Source organism: Puma concolor, chromosome A1 (genome assembly GCF_028749965.1).
Source record: "Puma concolor isolate L17-30 chromosome A1, mPumCon1.1.hap2, whole genome shotgun sequence".
Classification (NCBI taxonomy): domain Eukaryota; kingdom Metazoa; phylum Chordata; class Mammalia; order Carnivora; family Felidae; genus Puma; species Puma concolor.
This window is the reverse complement of record NC_141667.1, coordinates 120,695,748-120,723,092: the sequence shown is the minus strand read 5'-3', so window position 1 is coordinate 120,723,092 and position 27,345 is coordinate 120,695,748. Positions and strand designations below refer to the sequence as shown.

At 41.9% G+C, this 27,345-nt stretch overlaps 1 protein-coding gene across 1 annotated transcript in view; it reads left to right on the top strand.

Annotated features, from left to right (window-relative positions):
* Positions 1 to 26,284, top strand: part of KCTD16 (potassium channel tetramerization domain containing 16) — a 263,533-nt gene extending 237,249 nt beyond the window's left edge. Inside the window, exon 3 of the mRNA XM_086701446.1 lies at positions 16,725 to 26,284. Within this exon, the coding sequence (XP_086557572.1) occupies positions 16,725 to 17,179 (455 nt within the window). The 3' untranslated portion in view covers positions 17,180 to 26,284. The remainder of the gene's footprint in view (positions 1 to 16,724) is intronic.
* The last annotated feature ends 1,061 nt before the right edge of the window (positions 26,285 to 27,345 follow it).

Below are 27,345 nucleotides of genomic sequence, written 5' to 3'. Positions count from 1 at the left end.
GACAAATCATTTGCTTTCCTGAGCCTCACTTTCCTCATCTGTAAAGTGAGACTAAGGAAATGTATCTCTTCGAGTCCCTGCTCTCCATCTCTACTCTTACAAGTCACTGTTATCAGTTGCCTAGGCTCTGGAGTAGCCTCCTAACTGATTTCCCTACCTCTCTTCTTGCTCACTCATAATCCATGCTCTAGCTTACTCTGCATCAAGAGTAAGCTTGTTGTAAACACAGCTGAAAGTCATGTAATTCCTCTGTGAATGCCTTCCTCCCTAATGCCCTGGTATAAAACCCTAACTCCTGATTGTATCCTTTGAGGTCCTACCCTTTCTGTCTCTCTAACCTCATTTTCTACACTTCCTTCTCTGTCACCGCATTCAAGCCATGCAGGCTCTCTTTTTTGCTCCTTGCATATGCTCTCCTATTCCTACCTCAGGACCTTTGCACTTGGTGTTCCTTTTGCCTGTAATAACTTCTACAAGATCTTCACAGGCTACCTTCTTTTGGACATTGGGTCCCCACTCAAATGTCACTTTTTCTGGAGATGCCATCTGATCACTCCATCTGTTGATTACAACCTTCTCACCCTAAGTCACCCCATCATATTATCCTGTCTTATTTTCTTTGCAGCCCTCAACACTATCTGAAATTTTATTATGTTTTAATTGTTTAGTGTTATTATGTAAATCCCTGTGGCTAGCTGTGAACCCATGGCCTAGACAGTGTTTAGTAGAGAGCCACCAAATATTAGTTGAGTGCCAAGTGAATAAATGTGAGAGAATCAAATGAGGTATAGTGAATGGAAATGGTTCTATAATCTATTAAGTATTGTACAAATACTAGGTTTCACAATTTCTTATCTCCTGCTAAGTCAGGACTCTTGTCAAGTCATTGTCAGAGTGGAATGAATATAACTTTCAGCCAGAAATGAACTTTCAAATGGACACTTACTTTCCAGGAGGTCATAATAGTTAAATGAAAGACAAGATTAACATAAGAGTAAAACTGAATGTCTTATAAAAAATATAAGATATCTTATATTCATATTGTTGAGGTCCGTTTTCTGTTTTACACCATGCTTCTCTATACAACTGTATAGATGCAAGCATGTCACATAGAATTATGGAAACAAAGATGTCTTCATGGAAAGAGATGAGAAATGTGAGGAGGGGGGATGGAATTTGAAATAGTGTCTGTCTTTATCCTCCCTGCCCAACCACCAACCCCCAGCCCCCAGCCCCCACCTTTTCCTCATCCTGGAAACTTTTCAGGTACCTGTTGGCCTTTTGTATGCCTTATTTGGAAAAATGTCTGTTTAGTTCCTCTGCCCGTTTTTTTAATCAGGTTTTTTTTTTGTTTTTGTTTGTTTGTTTGTTTGTTTTGCTATTGAGTTATATGAGTTCTTTATATATGTTGGGTATTAACCCCTTGTCAAATACACGATTTGCAAATGCTTTCTCTCATTCCATAGGTTTCCTTTTCATTTAGTTGGTTGTTTCTTTTACTGCATAGAAGCTTCTTAGTGTGATAGAGTCCCACTTGCTGATTTTTGCTTTCTTTTGCTGTTTGTAATTTTGGTGTCCTATTAAAAAAATCATTACCACGGGGCACCTGGGTGGCTCAGTCAGTTAAGCAACTGACTTTGGCTCAGGTCATGATCTCGCAATTCATGGGTTGGAGCCTGGAGCCTGCTTTGGATTTTGTGTCTCCCTCTCTCTCTGTTCCCTCCCCTGCTCATTCTCTGTCTCTCTAAAATAAATAAATGTCGGGGCACCTGGGTGGCGCAGTCGGTTAAGCGTCCGACTTCAGCCAGGTCACGATCTCGCGGTCCATGAGTTCGAGCCCCGCATCAGGCTCTGGGCTGATGGCTCAGAGCCTGGAGCCTGTTTCCGATTCTGTGTCTCCCTCTCTTTCTGCCCCTCCCCCGTTCATGCTCTGTCTCTCTCTGTCCCAAATAAATAAATAAACGTTGAAAAAAAAATTTTTAAATAAATAAATAAATAAGTAAATAAAATAAATGTTAAAAAAAACTTAAAAAAAACATTACCAGGACCAGTGGTCAGGGCATTTTTCCCCTGTGTTTTCTTTTTGGGGTTTTATGGTTTCAGAGTTTGTTTGAGTCTTTAATCCACTTTGAGCTAATGCAATCCTTATCAAAATTCCAATCACATTTTGCAGAGAAATAGAAAGAAAAATCCAGGCTTGCCTGGCTGGCTCAGTTGATGGAGCATGTGACTCTTGATCTTGGGGTCATGAGTTTGAGCCCCATGCTGGGTGTAGAGTTTACTTAAAAAATAAATAAACAGAAATTAAAATTTAAAAAAAGAAAGAAAAATCCTTAAATTTGTATAAAGTCACATAAGACTCTGAATAGCCGAAGCAGTTCTGAGAAAGAAAAATAAAGCTTTCTGGGGCTTTCTGATTTCAAACTATATTACAAAGCAATAGAAATCAAAACAATATGGTACTGGCATAAAAACAGACCCATAGTTCAATGGAACAGAATCAAGAGCCCAGAAAAAACCCCTCACATATATGGTCAACTAACATTTGACAAGGGAGCCAAGAGTACTCAATGAGGAAAGGATCATTTCTTTGATAAATGGTACTAGGAAAAGTAGATAAGCACATGCAGAAAAATGAAATTGGACTCATATTTTTTGGTTCTCTTTTTAAACAGTTATTTTCTAGCTATTTTCCAAATATTAACAGTTAAGAGTGTGTTACTAGGGGGACGGGCACCTGGATGGCTCAATAATTTAAGCATCTAACTCTTGCTTTCAACTCAGGTCATGATCTCACCATTCATTAGTTCAAGCCCCATGTCAGGCTCTGTCCTGAAAGTGCAGAGCCTGCTTGGGATTTTCTTTCTGCCTCTGCCCTGCTTGTACTCTCTCTCTCTCTCTCTCAAAATAAATAAATAAACTTAAAAAAAAAAATGTGTTACTAGGGATCTAATCATCAATTAAGAGAAGATAATATATTTAACAACCACAGACCAAACAATATAGAATTTGGATCTCTCTCAGTGTAACTTCCCCAGGGTGATCAGAGAGACATTTATTTTCCATGCCCTACTATGTGGAAATTGTTAGTGCTTATTTATGTTGGCAATACCCTTCTGCTTTCATTTATATTGGATATATCTGTCAAAACACTTTAAAGACTGTTTTATATGAATTAACCCTGGTGTGCTCCATGACTTAAGGGTATTTCTCCGTATCAGGGAAGAGTGAGTTGGGCAATTTTATGAGGTTGTGCATTTGTGTGTAATAACTATGACTTAAGAGAAATGGGAAAATTATATATAAAGGTGTAACTGTGAACTATCATCACGGTATACAATTTACCCCCTTTCAGAAATTCTTTTGCCCTAGAGTCACTGCAGTCACACCAGAGCCAGGAGGAAGAGAACTTATCTAGTAATGTATTTGTTCTTAAGCAATGTTTTCCTAAATATTATCAGTCTATGCATTGGGATTAGTTTTTTGGTAAACAGCCCATAATGAGAATGGAAAGTAGAGATCTGGGTTAAGTAACATGAAGATGAAGAAAAGCAGAAGAAACAAGAAATTACCTGTCAAGTTATCATTATTGAAATTGCCTTTTAAAATTTTTCACAACTGTAACTAACACAAACATTGCCAGTTAGGGTGTCCAAGTGATCAGTTATCTTTAAAAAAAACCCATTGTTCGATGGCATCAAATATATTCTAGGACCCTAGTCATGCTGCGGACAAATACCACTTAATTCTTGTGCTCCCACCAGAGAAGTGTTGTTGTTTCTAACATTCTCAGGTGAGGAGGCTGCAGGTCACCAGCTGAGTTGTGCTCTGTTCCTGTTTCTCTGATTCCAAAGCCCAAGTTCTGAACCACAAGGCTTTAGTTATTGCCTGACTTGTAATGGAAATGCTGGGGCTGGACCACCCAGGCCTGCATCACAGCTTGCCTCTTATAGACTTTGGGTCAGCTCTGGGGCCTCAGTTAGCTCTTTGGCAAAATGCAAGTCACAGCTGACCCTACCTCAGAAGGATGTTTTATTTATTTATTTGTAATTAATTAATTTTAATATGAAATTGATTGTCCAGTTGGTTTCCATACAACACCCAGTGCTGATCCCAACAGGTGCCCTTCTCAATGCCCATCACCCACCCTCCCCTCCCTCCCACCCCCCATCAACCCTCAGTTTATTATTATCAGTTTTTAAGAGTCTCTTATGGTTTGGGCTCCCTCCCTAACTTTTTTTTTCCCCTTCCCCTCCCCCATGGTCTTCTGTTAAGCAGAGACCTTTTATTTTTTTCTTATTTTTTTTAATATGAAATTTATTGTCAAATTGGTTTCCATACAACACCCAGTGTTCATCCCAAAAGATGCCCTCCAACTTAGCCATCACCCACCCTCCCCTCCCTCCAACCCCCCCCCCCCCCCATCAACCCTCAGAAGGATGTTTTAGATCTCAGATGAGATCCTGCAAGGAAAGGACAGAGCAACGCTTGGAATGTAGTAACCACTCCATCTGATGTCGTTTATTATCATGAGGTGATTGTGAATATAGGCTGTGGCCAGGTGGGAAAAGTCTTTGGGCAGAGCCGCCATTGTCCTATTTTGAAACCCTAAATAAAAGAACAGTAATGAATCAGTAACCATGTAGCAGAGATAACACGTTCAGGCAGAGCTGCTAAATTCTGCACATCTTTGTATTCTATTATCTGAAGATAACCTGGCAAAGATGAGGTGTTCTTTGCGTTTTATGAAAAGTGAAAAGGCAAGTCAGTTTTCTTCATTTCCTTTTACTCAGCTTCTTTTGGAACTTCCTGTGAATGGAAGATTTGTTTTTCAGAAAGGCAGCATTTCTCAGGAGCACCACAGCATAACAGTGGAACAAGTGGAACAGTCTTGGAGTCAGATCGACCAAAAATCTAATCCTGGTTTCGCCTTTTTAGCTGTATGATTCATGAGCAAATTAGTCAAATTTTGTGGAATTCAGTTTCCTTATCATAAAATAGGAACAGTGTTTATTTACCTCAGGACAGCGGTTCTTAACTGGAGGTGATTTTGCCCCCCAGAGGATGTTTGGCAATACCCAGAGACGTTTTTAGTTGTCTTGACTGAAGAAGGGAGGAGAGGGTGGTCATAGAGACCAGGGATGGCCTGCTGATACACATCCTACAGTGCACAGGACAGCCCCCATGGCAAGGAATTATTGAGCCCAATGTCAGTAGTGGGAAACCCTGCCTTAGAGTGTTGTTAGAATAAAATGTGTATAAAGCACTTAGCATTGCACATGACATGTGGGACATTCTTATTTTTCATTAATGCCATTTGTGAATTCCTAGGCTTCCTCCGCTGAGCCCAAGCATTGTGATAAACTGATGCACACTGATGTGTCATACTTATTCTTACACTGTGGGTACATGCACTTTGAAATAAGGCCTTTGAGAGTTGATTCTAAGCGAATTCCTCTGATGGAATGTGAGTCTCCCTAGGAGCTAGGAGATTCGGTCCCCCTGAGCCTCTTATCCAGGAGGTAGGAATTGCAATTCCTCACCTCTCTTCACTGGTTGTAATGATTCGATGAGATGGTGCAGGTGAAGTGCCCTGTGTGTGGCTCAGGGTGGGTGCAAACAGAGGTCAGCATTATCATCAGGTAGAGGTACCACTGATGCTGCCTCCTTCTCTCTCTTTGTCTCTGTCTCTCACCGTTAGGCGTGTGAACATATGGCAGGAATCTGCTCTCTCCAGACCCTTCTGTGTTTTGCTTACCTTGACTGGACTCGGCAGTGGACTCTCCCTGTGAATTTCCCCACTGCAGATGAAAGACTGTCCAGACGTGAGCCCCTCTCCAGCTGGCTTTCATTTTGCCCACAGAGCTGCACATCTTCCTAGCTGTGTCTCTGGCAAGGTCCCAGACAGGGCGCCAGGCTTGGAGTTTGGCTCTGACACTTACTGTTAGGCCCCTTTCTTTGTCCTCGTTATAAAACAAGGATGCTCACAGGCCTCAAAGGTCCTTTCCTCAGCTTCTGCGTGGGCCTTCCCACAGTGAGCTCGGCACCGTGGTCCAGGTGGGCCGCTTTATGGCCGGCTGTGCTTCTCATGGTTAACCCAACTCCCTTCAGAGTAGTTTTAAGGTGACTTACAAATGTTTAAGGCACCTCTTTTATTGAATCTGTGATTCTCATAAAATGCACAGGGTTCTCTAGCCCTTAAAGAACGTTTCTGGCTTAATTTGCCCTTTATTTTTTTCCCCTTTTACCAGGAGGATCACTGCAAGTTTAGGTTTGCATTTGCCACTAAACCATAGATGGTCATGTTTTGATTTTTTCTGCCTTTGAGGAGGTATCACATATCGGTTGGTTGTTGAAAATCCATGGAGCAGTATTAGTAAGCATTATATCTTAGTTAAGTGGCAAGAGGCTTTTTTTCCTGTGCTGAGTACTTCAAGGACTGCAGGTTGCTAGCACAGCACCTGTGTTGGAGCTGAACCATGGCGGATGGAGCTGGCGTGCCCACACAGCAGGAGGAGTGCCCGTAACACTTCATCCCTCGTTTAGTCATCTTCAGTTCTTTCCTGTCAGCTCGGGAGGCAGAACTAGCATTTCTTATATAAGTGTAATGATAAAAGTCCTACAGATTCTCAAGTTGCTCAGTGAGTCGGTTACTTCTAAAAGTTACTGAAGTGCTGGAGTCACTGGGGCTACCATGACTTAAAGTCAACACTTGGACCCTTTGGGCTTACTCCACTTTTTAATATCTCTGGTAGAAAACTTCCGTGATACTGAATATTGTGTCCAACAAAAAGAGCAGAGCCTTTGTATAAAAGAGATCTGGATCTGAATTCTTAGTTTGCCACTTGTCAAATTAGTTAAAAGTTACAAGTGATTAATTTTTTTGAGAGAAGAGCACTTTTTTTTAAATTTTTTATTTATTTTTGAGAGAGAGAGAAAGGGAGAGACAAAGTACGAGCATGGGAGGGACAGAGGTGGAGGCAAAGAATCTGAAGCAGGCTTCAGGCTCTGAGCTGTCGGCACAGAGCCTCACACGGGGCTTGACTCCACAGACTGTGAGATTGTGACCTGAGCCAAAGTCAGATGCTCAACTAAGCCACCCAGGTGCCTCTGGGTTTTTTTTAAATGTTTATTCTTGAGAGAGAGAGTGAGCACTAGTGGGAGAGGGGCAGAAAGAGAGGGTGACAGAGGATTCAAAGTGGGCTCTATGCTTTGAGTGAGCCTGATGAGGGGCTGGAACTCACAAACTGAGAGATCACAAAGTGACATTATGACATGAGCCAGACCCTTAACCGACTGAGCCACCCAGGTGCCCCTAGAAGAGCATATTTTTAATTCAGTGGTGGGAGGGTTGCTTCCTTTCACACAAAAATGCAGTCCATTTGAGTGGCAGGCAGCTGGGAGTGGAGGTGACTGACAGGAGGGTTGTCTGGTTCTGGGGTGGGAGGGGCGATTCCAGGCTCTGGGCCCTGGAATACAGGAGAAGCAGGCTGCCTGAGGGTCTCAGGGACGGGGCCCAGTGCCGTCTGGCCACCTCTGCAGAGGTCAGCTGGGCCTCACAGCCACCATTGCAGGCCCGAGAGATCAGGCTACCTGTCCTGGGAAGGACATCTGCCCTCTGTGTCTTAGTGGTTGTGCCCGCAGCAAGGTGGGCACAGAATCACATCGGAAAGCCCTCGTTCCCTGGCCTTTGCTCTGACCCTCATGGGGACCTGTACAGTTCTGTACAGCAGGGTGACACAGGGGCCCTAGTCCCTTGTCACCTGGGCTGGAGCTCAGCATCCCTGCCACAGAACCATCCCCCTCATAGTCATAGATGAGAGCTGTATCGTAGAGCAGGGATACAGTGGGTCAGTGTCTGCCACCTCCAAGCTGCCATTGATGAATTGAGAGATGTCAGTGGGGCTCGTGGACAGCATGTGGGATGGCTGGGGTAACTTGATCAGATAATTAACCACTTTGAGGTATAATTTCCTCTTCCACAAAAAGGAAAGAATAACATCCACCTAAGAGAACATTGTGAAGATTTTATAAAGTACTGAACACAATAATAGGCACATAGGGGGCTCTCAATAAATTATATCTGTTATGCTAAGTTTCTGGTTTTGGAGATACAGCTATTATCCACTATCAGAATAATTGTGTATAACAGGTGGCAAGAGAGCCTAAGTATGTCTGAGAGTGTTAGTCAACTTCATTGGAACTCGTATAGTGAAGAGGCACCATTCCATAAAAGAAACAAGTTACCTATGGAATAGTTTAGCCAAGTAAGAGCAGTTGCCTCTAGAGAACTGGTCACATTAGTGCTGGAGTGACACAAGGATGACAGAGGTAAATCAGGCAGGCCTTGAGTGTTCATACGAAAGTAATGGAGTGTTCAAGACTCCTTCCCTACTGGGGACACCTGAGTGGCTCAGTTGGTTAGTTCTTGGCTTTGAGCCCCACATCAGGCTCTGTGCTGACAGCTCAGAGCCTGGAGCCTGCTTTGGATTCTGTGTCTCATTCTCTCTCTGTCCCTCCCTCCGCTCACGCTCTGTCTCTCTCTCTAAAAAATAAATAAACATTAGGAAAAAAAAAGATTACTTCTCTACTGGACAGAAAACTAACTCTCATGAGATTAAGCAAAGAAAATGCCTGGCTTATGAAATTGTAAGCCTAGGAATGGGGCCAGCTTGAGACACTGCTAGATGTAGGGTTCTGTCTCTTGAGTATTCTCAGCTTTGCCTGTGTTGGTTGGCTTCTTTCCACATGAATGTCCTCTTCAACTGGTGGGAAAGATGGCCAGTGAACTCACATCCCTCTAGCCTGGTGATATCGCACACTAGAACATATTTTACCCATAAGCTACAGCAGAACAGTTTCAGTGAAGACTGATTCACACAACTGGGGTCACACGATTGGGAGATGGGAGGTTCAGATAGGGGTCCAGTGTCCTCTCCTCGTGGCTAGGCACGGCAGCATGCGTGACAGTCGCCTGAGGACAGTATGGGGTCAGGAAGAGGCAGTTCTTGAAAGGGAGAAAAAGGGTGTTGGAAAAAGAGAACAAATAAACCCTATCTATCATCATTACATATACATTTCCTTCTAAGAGACAAAAGACCATTAGGTATTGGATGAGAGGAGTTATAGTGGGTGTTATTATTGGGGGGAATAGTTCAAGCTTATGAAAAATGGGTGAAGAAAAATGTAAAATGGATCAACCACGCTGAAGAGGACTGGGTAGGAAAAGGGATCGGGATGGGCCACAAGACTTCCCTCTGAAACAGAGAAATGAGGACTTTTGAGGCAGGAGTAACTCCTAATGATCTTAACTGAGAAATGCTGAGACCAAGAGGAAGCAATACAGTAAGGAGGAAGAAAGCAAGAAAAGGGCAAGGAGAACCTGGGAAAGGGTAAAAAGCCCCTGGAAATAAATGAGTCATCCAGGAAAATTCAGAGAGCAAGGTGGTAGGCCAGGAAGTCTGAATTCAGCATTTCCTGCTTTATGCAAACCATCACATTGTTTTATCGAAAGAGAAATCCCACAGGTGAGAATTCTAAGGTAGGAGGATATGTCTGAGCATTACCAAATTGGAAAGTAATATGAATAGAGACCATGGTTGAATGGTTAGGAAAGTTAATTTTTACTGAAGTTGTGTAATGTCTTTAAGGATAGATATAGATATAGATATAGATATAGATATAGATATAGATATAGATATAGATATGTGTGTGTGTATGTGTGTATATATATATATATATCTCCTTAGAAAGAGAGATCACAGAGCATGAGCTGGGGTCAGCATGGACCCCAACACAGGGCTTGATCTCACGACCCTGGGATCATGACCTGAGCTGAAATCAAGAGCATACACTCAACCAAGCAAGCCATCCACACACCCCCAAGGGTTTTTTACGTCAATAAATGATTGAATGATGGTCATTTAAAAAATTACGTATATACATATATGTATATATATATGTATATATATATGTATATGTATACACACACACACACACACACACACACATATATATATATACACATATATACACACATACATATACACACACACGTACGTACATGCATTATTCAATTCTGGGTATGCCTATGGATCTTGCCATTATCTCTGCTGGTCAGCACACTGTTGTCAATGCATATCAAATGTCTAGTGATATGCCTAAATATTTTCCATTTTAATTTTTTTCAATGTTTGTTTTTGAGAGAGAGACAGAGCGTGAGTGGGGGAGGGGCAGAGAGAGGGAGACAAAGAATCTGAAGCAGGCTCCAGGTTCTGAGCTGTCAGCACAGAGCCTGATGCAGGGCTCGAACCCATGGACCGCAAGATCATGACCTAGGCTGAAGTCAGATGTTCAACCGACTGAGCCACCCAGGTGCCCCATTATTTTCCAATTTAATTACATTTGCATGTCAAATTTTTCCGTCCTGTGCGTGAACGTGCGTGTGTGTGTGTGTGTGTGTGTGTGTGTGTGTGTGTAGGGTTTACTGTTTCTATCATACACTCTGAACCAAAAATTAATTTCTATACACCCCATCCATTTCCTCTCCCATTCATTTATCATGCAGATGTTTCCTGGGCCTCTACTACTATGTGCCCTGAAACACTAGTCTGTATGTGGCCTGGAGTGTGCATTAAAACGTAGAAGGGAACAAACACAGGCCTTACAGTCGGGTGTGGGAAGCAGACGTTAAACAAATAAATGTAGAAGCACGTCCATAATTACACATTGTGGTGGTGCAGAAGAAGTGGTCTAGAGGCTGGGGACTGGCTTCCATCTGGTTGGGGGGATAGAGGTGAGGCTGCTCTGAGAAAGCGACGTCTCAGCCAAGCATTGGAGGACAAAAAAGAACAAAAAGGTGAAAATCAGAAAAGTGAGTGTGGCAGAGGGAGAACAAATACAAAATCCTCAGGTATAAGAAAGGGCAGAAGGGCAGGCATGGAACTGAGGTGATGGTTTCTGTCCTTTCCATTTCTTGACTCCTGCATTTGAGCACCTGTTCCAGCAGGTCAGGAACTGTGTCTTTATTTTCTTTCCACCCCGTGGCGGGGTCAGTGTGCTCTTATTAAGCTGTTGTCTCTGAGCCCCAAACCCACCCCTCCCCATTCTGTGTGATGCTGGGGATTTAGCTCACCTCATTTTGCATCTGCCCAGCGGGCTTCCCGGTGGGTTCTGTGCTGTCCAGAGGGGTTGCCAGATGAAGGCTGTTAGTCGTGAACAGAGGAGGGACTCCTTATCAGCTCGCTGCTTGTAGTTTTAACACAGATTTTATTTATCTCAGAAGCAGTTGGTCCCAGTTCCCAACTTTGTTTTGTTCTGTCCTCTGCAGAGCGAGGCCCTTCAGACATACCAGGACCAGCAGGCCACATGCCCTCCTCAGATGCCTGGGTCCCACCTCCACAGAGTGACCCTTGCAAGCTTCCAGGTTCTAATGATTCCGTCTTCCATCTGTCTCCCCACCCTTAAGTATGGTAGCTGCCCCCCTGCAGTTACTGTATTTGTCTCTTCAGTGCTGTCTTTCTTCACCTTTTTTCATCCTTCCAATCCCTGTTTAGCCGATTCCTTATATTCAGTTCTCCCTATTAAGATTACAGGTGGCATGTGCATTTTCTTGACTGGCCCCGACTGACCGGTGACTGATTTAACTGTCTGCTCTTACCCAAATTTGCCACCCCTTAATGAGGAGCCCCAGCTGGGCCCGTCCAAGGCCAAATGTCCATGAGTGGCAAAGGAAGCAAGAAAGGATGATCACCAGGCTTGAAAATGTATTCCTCTCAGAAGCTTGCACAGCCTGCCTATTCCCAGTCTCTACTATGAAATATCTTTTCCAAGGTTAGCAGAATTATGAAAACATCAATTTGGCCATTATTGACTTTTCAGCCAGGATACCAAGAAAGTCTTTCAGCAGCCTCAATAAATTAAATCTAGCCACCTAGCTCCCAGACTGGCAGGCTCCTACATCATTGACAGGGAAGACAGGGGAAAGCAGTTTTCCCAGCTGTTGCAGTAAATGATGTGCATTGTGCTCACAGCCATTAGCAGGTGGAGAATTTGAAGTGTGGGTAGATTGCAGAGCTCCCTCTTTTAAAAATGCATAAGCACTCTGTGAGTTTGCTAAGTCATGTTTCACGCGGCTCAGTTTGAATTTTTCATAGGGGAGAAATATTCTGTAGTCTTTCCTCTTTCATTCCTCCTTTATCAGTAAGGACTTCTGCCATTAGGGCTATAGTCGAAAGGGGCCGTGTACAGTCGTACAGTTCGCTTGATTGGTCCTCAATATTTCCAAGTTGTACAATGTTGGAAGATTTGAGCTTTAAGGACTTAGGCCAGTTGAGGGTCCTGCTCCTCCCCAGTTAATCCAAACTACAAATTACTCCCAGCTCTGGGTTTAAATTTATTTTATGTGTCTTCAAGTCAATTTTTATCTCAGAAGATGCATCCATTTGTGAAATTCTAAGCCCTGCATGGTAAAGGAAACTTCTTTCCGAAAGTCTCCCTGGTCACGTACTGTGTTGTGTACTTGTGGTCACGGTCCACTCCCACACCAACAACAGACATTACTAAATGTCATTATACATTTTCTTGATGAGTCCAGTCTCAGAATTCGTGTCCTTCCTCACATGATGTTCCAGCCAGGCGTAACAATTGGTTGTATAGCCTATCGGTGGGAACCTACTAATCTTATCTAACAGGCTCCTGATTTGTTTTGTTTATGTAGGTTAGCGTCTGGCTTTTAGTAGAGCACTTATGTACAGATGAAAGCAATACTTCTTGGGTGCAGCCTGCCAGCCATGAAGCACCTTCATGTTAATTGTCTCATTTTCCTAAAGCCTCTCTGAGGGAGATACTATTATTGGCCTTATTTTATTTTATTTTGTTTTTTTTATATAGAGAAGCAGCACTCAAGCACGTGCACGAGCATGGGAGAGGGGTAAAGGGAGAGGGAGAAAGAGAATCTTAAGGAGGCTCCATGCCCACACGGAGTCCAATGTAGGGCTGGATCTCACAACCCTGAGATCATGGCCTGAGCTGAAATGAAGAGTCAGACACTTAACTGACTGAGCCAGACAGGTGCCTCTTGTCTTATTTTTTACATGAGGAAATTGAGGCTCATAGAGGTGAAGTAATTTATCCAAACTGACAAGTTGTGGGGCTTATTCTGGAGCCTACAAGCTGTGCCCTGTTAGGATCTTAATGCAATTCAGCATATGTGTTTGGGCTCATTCATTCATTCATCAAACATTTTTTACCAAACCTCTATTCTGTGCTGGGCACCACAAATGGTAGAATATCCAACAAATTCAGCAATGGTTTATTTAAAAATAAAGAGTGCGGTTGTGCTGTTTGACCATTAACCAGTTAATAAACCCCTCGAAAAACAATTTTTTTTTTTTGCTTTTTTAGTATCAATAAATCAGACTTTTCTTAGGATGAAATGGTTTTCTCCCTGTATCTGGCTAATCAGTTGTAACCTATTTTCTCTTCAAATGGAGAGAAATGTTCCAGCCTCTATAGGAAGCTCAGCAGATTGGGAGCAAAAGTATGTTATGATTTTAAGTACCAAGGCATTTATGAGATCGTAATTGGCTATAATTGAGGGGATTCTAGAACACCTTGAGTTACAGAAAGATTGACCTTTTGCAGATCCTTCCACGTCTGCCAGGACTGCTGAGCACATGTCAGTGGGACTTTAAGAGCGGCTGTGTCCAGTCCCCACACACATCACTTCTCTCTTCTGGTTGAAAACCTCTGCTCTGTTTAAGTTCTTGGGAAGCGGGTAATCGGAGAGACAATGCTTCCAAAAAAAGAAACAGAGTGGTGTCTGTCTTCTTACATTTGAGTATCTTTCACATTTCATGATGACTCTTCACACAGTATCTCCAGCTGGATTAATACCATTCTCTTCCTTGATTCTGACCTAATATACAGACTTCATAAGCCTTCTTATGAATTATCTTGCCAAAAACGTTAAAACATTCAAATGTTCTCATAAAATATTGAAACACGTGGTAGTATAATGGGCTCCACTAAAATTAAGTTGTTCAATTTCCCTTTAATAGTGATAGCGCCTGGAAGAGGTGGAAAGTAATATTTCTATTTGCCCGGAAGCTGGAGAATCCCAGCTGACATTGGAATCCAGGATCAGCCCAGTGGTTAGGGAGGATTCCGCATCTATCCCAGGTTCCTGGCTTGGACGTGCAGTGAGTGTTGTGTACGTTTTTCTGCAGAAACACACGGCGCTCTGTCCCGTGATGGTGTTTGTGTTACTAAACTGACTTTTAGGAAAGCCCCGGGTGTCCCTCCAAGTACCTCCAAGGGAAGGTAACTCTTAGGGAGAAGAGCACAGGACAGGCTTGCACTTCTACTTGTTCAGCAGGGTTTATGGCCAAAATTTTTTGTCATTTCATTGTGAGATAATGGGCAGGCATATCTCAGCACATATTTCTTCTTTTTCTCCTTTCTATCTGTCTCTTCTTTCCTCTCCTTCCTTTTTCTTAAGATTTAGGTCACTTTCTGCACTTTTCTCAAAAAGGATCAAACTGGATCAGCTCTGGCCTGATATGATTACTTTTTTTTTTGGCCCAGTGCATTTGAGCCATTTCTCCATCAAGTCATATTAGTATAGGGATGGCTGGGTTTGGAGAGGTAGAGGCAGATTCTGCCTTCAGAAGGAGAGAAATGATACCCTCAGAATCTGAGCTGGCAGACAAAACATTTTCTCTTGCTGATATTTTCAGTCACCAGCTGGTACATGTTGAGCATTTTCCCTGTTGCATGGAAGATATTTATTGGTAATAGCCTGGGAGAAGTAGAACATTATTGCTGTGGTGATTCCTTTTGGCTAATTGGATTGTTGCGTTTCATTTAATGGGTGTATAAATACAATGATTACAGTCACATTTTAAAAAGTGGTCTGAAAGAGTGGGTATACTTTAGAGATAATTGTGGAGTTGGGAGTTGCGATTCACAGGGACTCTTTTTTTTTCCCCCCTCTGGAAAATGTTTAAGATAAGTGTCTATAAATATTTAAATTACTTAGATATGTAGATGACAGGCCTTTTACAAGAAGACAGGACATAACTTTGCAAATAGTTTCTTTTTCCCTTTTAGGTTTCCTCTACCTTGACCATATTAGAAATGGCACTAAAGTGGGATCTTATTATAATATGATTCATTATTTATGAGAATAAGATATAGCACAAATCAAAACTGGGTCTCCTTTTAAATACATAAAGATACTACATTATCCTTGTCCTCAATATTAGCATCATAAAGGGGACTCATTTCCCTTTATTTTTTATGGCTTAAATGCAGTGAGCTATATGAAATGCCCAGCATATAATATATGATGAGTAGATAGTATCAAGTTCATGACTCTAAGAAGACTGTTCGGAGCATAGAAGGCTGGGGGCAGTGACTTATGTTTAGGAACTTGCTTTGTTCCCTAACTGTAGATTTTCTAGTTCAGAGAGTCACCAACCACGTATCTGAAAAATGAGTCTGTCTCCAAACAGCTGAATGCAATGCTATGAGTCAAGACTGAGGGGAATAGGAAGAGAGGAACTCACATTGGCTTAAATATAATACAATGGTTCATAGAGCTTAAAAGCCTACTGACAGTACCAGCTTCAGGTGTGGCTAGATCCAGGACTTAAAAGTGACTGTTAGGATACAGCCTTTTATTGAATTTCTACACTGTACTCCGAGCTATTTGCTGGGGTTACAACAATAGACACTAGCTGTGCCCACTTCAGGGAGCTCATGGTGAATAGCTGAAATGCATAAAGTAAAAAAGAATTATAACAAAATGTAATATGTGCAATAATAGAGGCACTTTGAAAACAAAACCATAATTCAGAGAAAAAAGTGATAAATATTTCTGAGGAGAGGTGAGCAAGGACTTCAGAGAGAAGTTAAACCCTGAACATTGTTTTTTAAAGAAACGCAGGAATTTTTACAGTCAAGCAAATTCAAGAAGAATGATTAATTGCTTTGGTTATGGTATTTGGGAAATTTACATTCAAATCTCAGCTCTGCCACTTGCAAAATGTACAGACTAGGGTAAGTTTCTTAAATTCTCAGGGTCTGTCTCAGTTTCCTTGTATGGGAACTAGGAGTGGGGCTGCTGAGCTCATAGAATTATCACACGGCTCCCATGAGTTGATGGCTGTGCAGAACTCACCTGGGGGCTGCCACAAAGGAAGCCCTCCCTGACCCTTCCCCTCTTGTACCTGATTACAGTAACGTGGAGCTTTGGATCCGGGTTTAACGTCAGCCACAGTAAAATCAGGTAGCATTTACGGAGGGTAAATATCATGCACTGCATTAAGCATTTCACTTGATTTATTTAAATCCTCCCTACAAACTCAAGGTAGTAGGAGGGTGATTATACTCACCTTCCCAGTGAGGAAACTGAAGCTTTGAGAATGGAAGGGGACTGCCAGGGTGACAAGATTAGTGGGTGGTGCAGCTGAGCCATTGGTCACAATGCCTGTGGACAGAAGCGTGATACCATCCTTCCTTTTGTGCAGTAGACCACTAACTTCCTTCCATCAGCAGATTTGGCTTTTGGGTAGTCATGCTGTAGCCCGGCCTGTGTGGCCTCCTGCTTTTTCTGAAGACGTGGCTGTGGACGCTTGGGTGCGTGTGTGTTCAGGTGCTGTGCTGCTCCTCCAGACTGAGGTGGCTGGCATTAACCCCTTGGGTGCTGTGCTTCCTTGCAGGTGAGCCTTCCAGGTGGTCATCCTCACACTGCCACTGCTGCTGCAAGAGCACCGCAGGCGACAAAGAAGGGGAGAGTGGCACGTCTTGCAACGACCTCTCCACCTCTAGCTGCGACAGCCAGTCTGAGGCCAGCTCTCCGCAGGAGACGGTCATCTGTGGGCCCGTGACACGCCAGACCAACATCCAGACTCTGGACCGTCCCATCAAGAAGGGCCCCGTGCAGCTGATCCAGCAGTCGGAGATGCGGCGGAAAAGCGATCTGCTCCGGACTCTGACTTCGGGCTCCAGGGAGTCGAACATGAGCAGCAAAAAAAAAGCTGTTAAGGAAAAGCTCTCCATTGAGGAAGAGCTGGAGAAATGCATCCAGGATTTCCTTAAGATCAAAATCCCAGATCGGTTCCCCGAGAGAAAACATCCTTGGCAGTCTGAACTTTTACGGAAGTATCATCTATAGGGGAGGGGCGGGGGGCGGGGCAATGGGAGAAGAAAGAAATCATGTCACCATTTGGAAATAAACCTCCTAGCGAAATTCACATTTGAAAGAAAAGTAACAACTAACAATACGTTTGTGAGAACACAGTAGCCCATCGATACACTACTGCCTATTTACCTAGTTCACCTTAACATTTAAATCCACAGGGTAGATCTCTTTCCAGATGTGGAATTATAAGAAAATCTCTTTTTGGTTACTTGTTTGTTTGTTCACTGGGTCCCGTGTGCTGAGCATCTTACGTATAAGGAGAGCCAGCTACAGAGGAGTAGCTGAGAGGCCTTGGGAGTCCTCTCTCCCCAACTGGGTTTTTCTCTCATCTTCTCCCTCCCTCCTTTGAATGAGAGCATGGTAGAAAGAGATCTGGCCCAATGGCATAGGTTCGGGTTTTTTTAATTTTCCTTTTCCTTTTTGTTTATGGGTTGGGGGGGAATGGCAGATTTATATGACTTTTCACTCAAATCTATTATGTGCCAGTTTATATTGACGACATACGCATGAGTATTTGTGCAAACACAAGCACAACGATGTATGTACATACACACAGTGCACATGTCCCCAGGGCCGGGGCGTCCTAAGGGGATCACCCCTGCTCCCAGCAGCAACCTCTTAGACTCCTTCAGACAGAGGAGTCTCAGCTCCTTTCTTAAAACCCTTCTGGGAAGATTTCCCAGCCTCTTTTGGCAACACTTTCTACCATCAGGTAACCCTCATCATCAACAAATTGTCTTCCTTATTTTGAAATGAACACCCTCAGGCTCCATAGTACGGTTTTGCTCTTTCTCTGCACTAGGAGAGGGTGAGAAGAGCTAGTAAAACATTCTTTGTATTAAAGAAACAAACATTCCTAGCCGTGGAAATTCTCCCTGACCCCACACTCAGCCTTCCCTACCCTGAGCTGAGTTACCTTCCTTCTCTCAATGTTTTCAGAGTCCTTCCTGCCCACGTTTTAATGGCCTGGGCTTTTCATGTAATCTGCCTTCAGTTCTCTGCGTCCCTATATGGCTGTGGAAGTAAGAACAACACACAGGACTTGAATAGGGGTCCAGCCTTTTGTTTTGTTTCTTTAAGAAGCACTTGTATTCCACACTCTACCTGATTTCTCATGGCCTTTTCAAACTACAGTGCTACATTGTTACTTCCTGGTAGCTGGTCTTGTCTTTAGTATTCTGGGATTTGGCTGTGTCTGTACTATGATGTGGCTGTCATTTCCTTGATATGAATGCACAACCCATCTGGATAACTAGAGCTTGAAAATGAAGGTTTTGGCTTTCTAAGCTATCTTTCTTGAGTCCATCTTTGGCCTGTAGAGACACAGCCAAAAAGAAACTGTTAATAGCCATCTATCCATATGGTTCTGTATTCCATACATGTACTAATAGGTCTTTCATAGGCTTGAGGTAAATGAGGATGAAAAGACCAGTTTTTATTTTCAGCATTCCTTATGCATTTCAGTGGGAACTTAAACAATAATTTGTCAATCATTGTTTGTGTGCCAAGCACTCCTATTTTTATTTTTTATTGTGTGTGTGTGTATGTGTATATGTATCACAGGTAATAAAGGCAACTGGATGACGTCTGTAGGAGGGAAAAGTAATGACCACTCGCTTCCTTTTGAAATATTTTGTTGATGCACATTTATTATGTAAGAGGTTCTCTCTTGATTCCTGTTACTAGTGCCTATTTAGTATATGGATATCTTTCTGAATTTTTGTAATTCTTGCCCTCACCTCTGGGCGACAAACGCAGCCAATGTTTTCCTGTCCTGAGGTTCAAATGGAATTTAAAGGTCTACTTAAGTGAAAAAGAAAGTTCACCTGGGGAGTTGAGTTGTTAAGAGATTTACCATTAATGAATTTAAGTGGTGTCCGTTTATGTATTAGTATATTAGCAGGCATTTGTTTGTAACTACAACATAGTTTTGTAAAGCCTACCAATATGTCTTGTTTCCTTTCAAAGTTCCTTAATACCATACCCAAATACCATCATCCCAATGATAGCAATCCTGCAAAGAATCACAGAATTGAATGGGTCAAGAAGAAATTGAATACAGATAAAATATCCCCAAACTCACTTAGTTCGGATGATTCCTGTGGCCCTGTTGGAATTTGCCATCTACATTAACTGCCCAAGGTTCCAGCTTCCTTAAATTTCAGGCCTGACTATAATGGTGTCAAGACAGAGATGCACTAGTAAGAACTGAAGGAGGAGGAAGATGTCAGTCCACCCCACTGCTTCTACCGCCCGCTTTCCATAGGAAACCCAACACTGCAAAGAAAATGTTCATGGCGTACGTCCCTGACCCTTGACCCGTCGTAAATTTTTCTCTCCATAGGCAATCCTTAGACCTCCCCAGTGATCGAAACTGGTGGTAGGAAATCTGATTAAAACAATAATAACAGTTTTAATCTGGGTCAGCTCTAAACTGACACCTACCCGAAGTAGTCCAAATAGCTAAGACAACTGTGGGTGTTGATTATGGAGATGAATATAGACCTGATCAGGAAATCTCTGAGGAGCCACCAAGTCCGTGGGAAGCTTCTGTCCTTGTTTGAGTGCAGTCATCCCCTGAGGAAAGTGTGGCCGGCCACAATGGAAATGAGCTCTGAGTAAGTGAGTTACACGATTAAACGTTCGGTTACCCCCGATTCATGCCAGTTTCCCAGAGCTTAGAATAGCTTTAGGAACTTGTAGTTCACTTCTGGACAGAACGATATATGTGGTTCACTTCTTAAATACTGGTTATGATGAGGGCCATAATTTGCTGATATGAAGAAACTAAGAACATCCAATGGATCAAATGAATGAGGAATCATATGTATAGAACCCCAACTTAGATTGCAGTGCTAAAATCCAGTGAGGTTGGGGATGTCACTCTCTACAGGTCCATGGATCTCCTGAAGTCAGAAACACATTTATGAAGTCCTCCTACCCATTATCAAAAAGGAAGTGACTTATGTTTAGTAGGAAAGGGGGGAGACAGGAAAATAAAACTGTGAGATCACTGTGGTGTTGTGATCTCCCTCCCCCTGCTGAGAAAAAATTGCACTGACATGTGGTCATAAAACAACAAAGTGAGGTGGCTTCCAGAATATGCTGTGGTGTAATCCTTTGTGATTGTAGGCAGTTATCTTACTGGACATGCATGCCTGGTTAATTAAAATAAAAGGGGAACAACGCACAAATCATGTGTTCCCTTCGCCCTTTATTCCTCCTTAGCCATGTCTACCCTCAACTGATTCACTTAGGGAGACACATTTATTAGAAGGAAACTAATGGACCTTTTCATTTTTCAGTTGCCCTTGTTTGATTCAAAGGCACCTTTATTCCTAGGCACAGATGTGTGTTCTTCATCGTGGGCTCTCTTAGTTGTCAACAGCTTGTGCTTCTGCATTACTTTTGCTTCTCTAGGCTTTAGATTCCCCTCTGATTATCCTTTGTGGCTGCCACAGGCAAAACACCCTCCAGTGAGAAGAAGAAAAGGCATATATGGTGTTTGGCAAAATTTCCTGACACCAGCTCCCATAATGGGAGCCACACGTAGATTCTCAGACGTTTTCCTTCGTTATAGTTGTAACCTTCCAACTTTGTATGTACCGTGACGAATTAACCCAGCGCATTTGAGTGCTGGTATTTTCTGCCACTAGATACCATGCTGTGGAATTTGACTAACCTTGGTCTTCTAGATGATCTTTGCTAGAATGAATGGGAGTCTTTCTGTGAACTTTTAGGGAGAATTCTTTGTCACCTCCACTTGACATAGCAATTTTCAAAGGAAAAATGAAGAGAGTCATTTTTTCCCCCTGGTGACTCTGTAGCAGATAAATGCTTTTGCCAATTTGCATGCTGGGTTGTAGGTTTAGCATGGGCCATTTCTCTCCTTAATGTCTTGGCATTGTTGGCATCTTGCAAGCTTGATGGCCCACTGTTCCAATTTATTTATTTTCTTTTATTTGTCAAATAACACACTAGAGAAGGAATCTGAGTGAGTATTCTGTATTCTGAGTTAAAATGGAGTTAGATGTCATTTGTACAGGACTGTACAGTGATTAATATCTGCAGAGAAATTAGACCAAATGAAACCTGCTGGAATGAGTTTGATTTATATTGCCTTCATCACTCTGGATTTAGATGAAATGGTTATTGCTCTCCACCCCTGCTGAAAGAAAAGAGCCTTAAACTTTAATAATCACCATGTTATGATGCAACCACAGAACTTATATGTTTGAAATATCTGTATTTCTCATCTTGCAACATACGTTCAAATGGAGATTCTTTTCCTAGTGACCTCCACTGCAAACTTTTAGCAGTGTTGTTCAATACTTGGTGTGCACAAAAATCTTTTGTAGTACCTGTAAAAATGCAGATCCCTTTACCGTAGCTCCAGAGAGAGTGATTCAGAAACTTCTAGCAGGGCCAAGGAATATGCATTTTGGCCCAGCATCTTTAATGATTTTGATGGGATGGTCTCTGGACCGTTAAGAAATTCTGTTGAGGGAACTATGCAGAGGTCTGTATTTTCTCACTTCCTTTCACTTTTATTTCCACTACAAAGAAGCCAAGGCTTACACTATTCATTATCTTAAGAGAAAAGGCCCAAAGAAAAGAATCCTAGGACTAGGGCAGAGTAGATTCCATGGTTCTTCTGCCCTTTCATCTGCCTGTCAACCACAGCACCTTTCCATTTTGTGCATATTTGTGTATTTTGTTTTTGTTTTGTTTTTTGCCAAACTGAAAGCCTGCATCAATATAGTTTTATGTCTTGGTTCTGAGGGTAGATGGGAGCACATCTCTGAGTGAGATGTATCCTTATGATACCCATCAAGGAAGGAAAAAAAGGTGAAGTTTCGCAAGGACAGTTGTTCGTTTCCAGGCCTTGTGCAGTCTGAGTCAGAGGAACTTGATAATGATCCATAATTTAATGGTGGTGTGTGTGGCCCCAAAGGCGGTCCCATTAACTGCACATATAAACACCACCAAAATGAATAGGCAGTGATTAGTGAATTTAGCTGCATCTCACCAATAAGATCCTGAGTCATTGAATTGCTAAGTTTGTCCAATTTGACTTACGCAAGATTATGACACTCTCAGTTGAAGATCCTGAATGCCAATATTAACTAAAACCGGCAAGCAAAACCCATGAGGGAAAATAAATATGGAAGGAAGGAAGGGAGGATAGAAGGAAAGAAGGAGAGGGGAGGGGAGGAGAGGAGAGGAGAGGAGGAAGGAAGAAAAAGAAAATTCAAAACACTGTTCATATTTCACATACGATGGCAAGAAGGAGATGAATTTCTATAATTTTCCACTCTGACCAGAAGGGATGGCCATACTATAATTATTAAGATAGAAACCATTTTAGGGAGTTTCAATGATCCAGTTGGTTCTACCCATATAACAGAATAACTGGGCAGGTATCAAATTCCCACGTGATACAAGAAATAGAGAATGAATGGCTTAAATACACTCTCATGATGATCCTCCATGAATATTTAAACACCACTGTCATAGGAAAGTAAAGAATGGTTAATAAAATTAATAAACTTAAATTGCCAGTTAAGATTATTTGGCCAAGATTTTTTAAAAATGTTAAATTGGATTCAGCTTGCTTCCCTCCTCTATTTCCCAAGTAGGGTCCCTTCATTGTCCCAGCTTCCTAACCTTTAAAAAAATGTTTCTCTTGTTTGTGAACAAAGTGTGTTGTTTACTGGGGAAAGAATTTTTAGTTCCTAGACTGTCACCCTTGCTTTATTTAGGGAATTTACTTTGAAAAAGCTAAGGAAAAATGTACCCTAGCCCTGCAACTATCTAGGGGTTTGTCCTGGGTTGAACAGGAGTGGTGATTTTCCTGTTAATCAGCCTCCTAAAAGCACTTACATGCTGACTGGAGGATTTAGTGTCTCCTTTCTCCAGCAACCTCTTTCATCTTGTCAGTTGATTCTTAGAATTGACCTTTAGCTAATTTACCTGCATTTGCACAATAAAAATCAGCCTCACTTCAGACTCTCTCTGCTGCTGGTGGTTGGCTCCATCCATCACAAATGGAAGCAAGATTGATGCACCAGAAAGTAGCGGAGACTTGCTTAGTAACTGCACCTCCGTGTGAGTGTATGGGAGTGTATACGCACACTTGTGCGATTTTTAGGTCAGAATTGGGTCAGTGGCTAATGTCCATGATAATGCTATCTGCATGCACGGAAAAAGTCTTCGGTTACAAAGTTTCAAAGCTTTGAATTCATCACGAATTGGTCTTTACTATGGGTGTCAGTGCCTGACAATGTTGAGTAAAGCTGGTCTGCAGATGTGGATTTTGAGCACCACGGGTTTCAGGGTAAACATCAAACTCATTTTTATTCATATAGTCACTAGTAGCAATGACATTTACTCAAAAAAGAAAAAAAATAGAAAAGGAAAGGGAAGAAAAAAAGATAACCATGAAAGCTAAAATATACACAGGATTCTCAGTGATTACTGGCAGTTTTTCTCAATTGCAGCCGGTGGTCATTGATTTATTCTTGTATGTGAGAGAAACAGTCTCAGGAAACACTCTTCTTCGATTTGTGTGGGTTACGTGTATTTCAGGCAGTGGGTCTCATTCAGGGGTGATTTTTGTCAAAGCCCCAGGGGACTTTTGGCAGGTGCCTGGAGACATTTTTGATTGTCGTGACTTGAGAGGTGCTAACTGGCATCCAATGGGTAAAGACCAGAGATGTTGCTAAACATCCCAGAATGCACAAGACAGCCCCACAACAAATAATTATGCAGCCCCAAATGTCAGTAGCGCTGAGATGGAAAAAACCCTGAATTAAAGGTTGGCTCTCATGTTCCAAAGCATTGTTGCCATGAAGAGAAAGAACATCTGGTTCAGGAGATTGGATGAGGTGGTGTGATAGTAATTATACCACCTTACATCTCTACAGAGTTTATTTAAGATGGGATACAATTGTCCTTTTATGCAAATGTGAATGCTGAGATTTAGAGAAGTTTACATCCTGGTTTCTGGGGTGTCAGTAATGACGGGGTAGGTCTGCGGTCTGGGATTCTGTCTTCTAGTCACTCTCTGCCTCAGAAAAACGGTATTTCAGTGAAGTCATCAATCTTACAACTAAATGTGTTTGGTGTAAAGCACTTTGGGAGAATTTTGAGTTCACAGGACCCTATTAGGGATGTTTTTCAAGTCAAACCACAGTAGCTAACAGGTGCTCTTAAGAAATGAAACAGGAAAAAGGGAGAAAAAGTACCGAGAATAGGCCAATGATTTCATCATCTTAAACTGCTTATCATGTACTTTGTTTCTTTAGGCTGAAAACCCCCTTGCTAACGATGACACTTAGAGCTAGGAAAATATTCTCATTCTCATACTGGAGATCCCCATGCCCTTATTTTCAAAGACGTGACAAGTCTGAGCATAGACCCTGGCTATTGAGCCATATTATTTCTTTTGTATGTACTGACTTCATTAGGACACACAACATGTTTGTGTCTTAAATATTTGACATTTTTCTTTCAACTTCTCATGCCAACATCCCAGTGTTGGAATAAAGGTCAGAACATTCTATCCTCATGTCATCCAAGGGAAACTGGGACCCAGAGACTTTAAGTCAGTCATGCATTCTTTCCTTTTTCATGCATTCATTTGGCAGGCTTTTGTTGAGTGCCTACCATGTACAGGCCACTGTGGTGAGCATTATAATGTACTGGGGAATCACTTGTGTGATACAGCACTTGAATTCCTATCCCTCAATTCCTAGACTAACATTATTTTTGTATGGAATTCTGATCCACATTCTAGATTTCTAATTTAAATATTAAGTTGTAAATGACGTATATTAAGGATAGTGTGCACACAAGGAATATGTGCCAGAAAACATGCCTTATCTAACCCTATAATTACCCAACAAAGTAGGCCCTGTTACTGTCCTCTTCTCACAGATAAAGTCAGTGACAATCAGAAAGGTAAAGTCGCACATAACTTGACAGTGGAAGAGCCAGATTTCCATCTGGGTTTATTAGACTCCAACCACCTCATTATATAATGTTTTGTCTCTGTTCTCTGGATTTCACCTGTTTCTGGTTTCTTCTACTCTAACCGAAAGGTAGCCAGGAAGAACCCAGCCTGACACCCTTCCAGAAAGTCATTAGCTAATAAACTATAAATCCCATTAGACGTGCACCTCCCTAGGAGATAAAGAAGGGCACACCTGGAGGGGTAGTCTTGCCTCCCACAGACTGTACTTCCTAACACACGCCCTATCAAGGGGCAGTAACGTTACAGAACACATGTCTGGGGAACACTGATGCCCTAAGAAACCCAAAGTGGTGAGATACGTTCTGTGTTAAGATGATGGTGCCTACACATGCTTCCTGGGCGTTTACAGGTTACCAGGGAGATCTCACAGGAGGTAAAATAGGCCTGCGTGCGTGTGTGTGTGTGTGGGTACGTGCGTGTATGTGCTATTTTCACCTTTGGGCCTTCTAAACAATATCAGTTTTTTCAAGATAGGTCAGAAATCCAAACATGATTGGCTGCCCCCAGAATCTCATCATTACTGTTCTAAGTTGGAAAATAAGAGAGGCGGCCACGAAAGGAAACTGCACTGAAATAGGAGTGCGTGTATGAAGAATATGTATATATGTGTGGTGTGTTTGTGTGTTAATATATAACTTTTATGTATATATGTATATATGTGTGTACATCTATCTAAATGTATATATCTATCTATATCTATACATATGTATACACACATAAATCTGATAGTTTGAAACTGGGATTTTGAGTTTGAGGGATTATTATTATTATTATTATTTATAATTGGTTTCCTAGATAGTACTGTTTTCCAAAGTTATCTCCCACTATGAGTGTGTATATATTATGGTACCAAAAATATGATTAGAATACGTTGGTATAACATCTATGGATACAAAACCAAAGTGCATTTAAGGAAAAGTCAAACTTGTAAAAACTGGCTTTCTTATTTGAACTAGTGGTTTGAATTCCAAACTATGTGTTTTCGAACATGATCATTCCCACCCCCCCCCAAAAAAAAGTCCCAAAAGAACAAAAAGCAAAAACCCCACCAAATGAATATGATATTTAAGAAGAAAAGAATAAGACTATATAGGTCTACAAGAGCACAAATTCAGTGGTTATTACACTAATGGTACTTCACCTGCTATCCATTAGTTTATTCTTTCCCTACTGGTTTCACTTTAGCATTCGTGGGAAGGGGATCCCTGTAACCCTACACAATTTGTATGTGGAGCTAGTTACCTGTTTGTTTTAAGACTATAGTAAATAATTTGTAATATGCACATTGTAAATATATAGTACAGCTTAAGGGCACGTTGTAATAATAACCAAACACTTTCCAGACTCCTGCACATAACCCAGTAAGCCTATTCAGACAGACACCAAAACAGCTGCTCAAAGAGGGAACAACATACAGTGAAGTGAAAGACCATTGCTTATGTTTTGGCATCTTATAGACAGAATGGCCAAATGACTAAATTTAATCGGGGCACTCTTAAGAATATGGTAAGTTATGTTTTCGTTCATAACCACACATAACACATTTGCGTATTCAGTCAACCTATGCAAACAGAGCTTTCCTGGAGGTCCATGGGATCAGTTTGTATGCCTACAAGCCCATCCCCTCAGAAATAGCCTGACTCCCAGCCCAGGGCCAGCCTACCTGTCCAAGCACACAATCCTTCTCCCAGGGACCTGTCAGGTTTGCTCACACAATCAGAAGCATTTGCAAGATAATTCAGTACGGTCACTATTTTTTTTTCCCCATAGGCTCCCTGCAGATGTGGTCTTAAAAGCATATGAAAGAAAAATCAATTTTGTAGCAATTAAACGTTCTAATTAGCTTTAAGAACACTTGAAAAAGGAGTGGTTGTTTGTCCCAGCGATTTTGAAGCAGAGGGGGAAGTTTTACCTCATCCCTGGCTTCAAGTTCCCCTATCATTTTCTCTCATTGATTTATTTTTAATTCCAAAGGAGACTGTTGAATCAGGAGAATTTTGCTTGAAATATTCTTAGTGTATAAAAGGACAGAGTAACGTGTTTTTTGTAAATCAGGAGGGGTGGAGAAGTGCCAAAACCCCTGATTACTCTGTTTCTGATATAA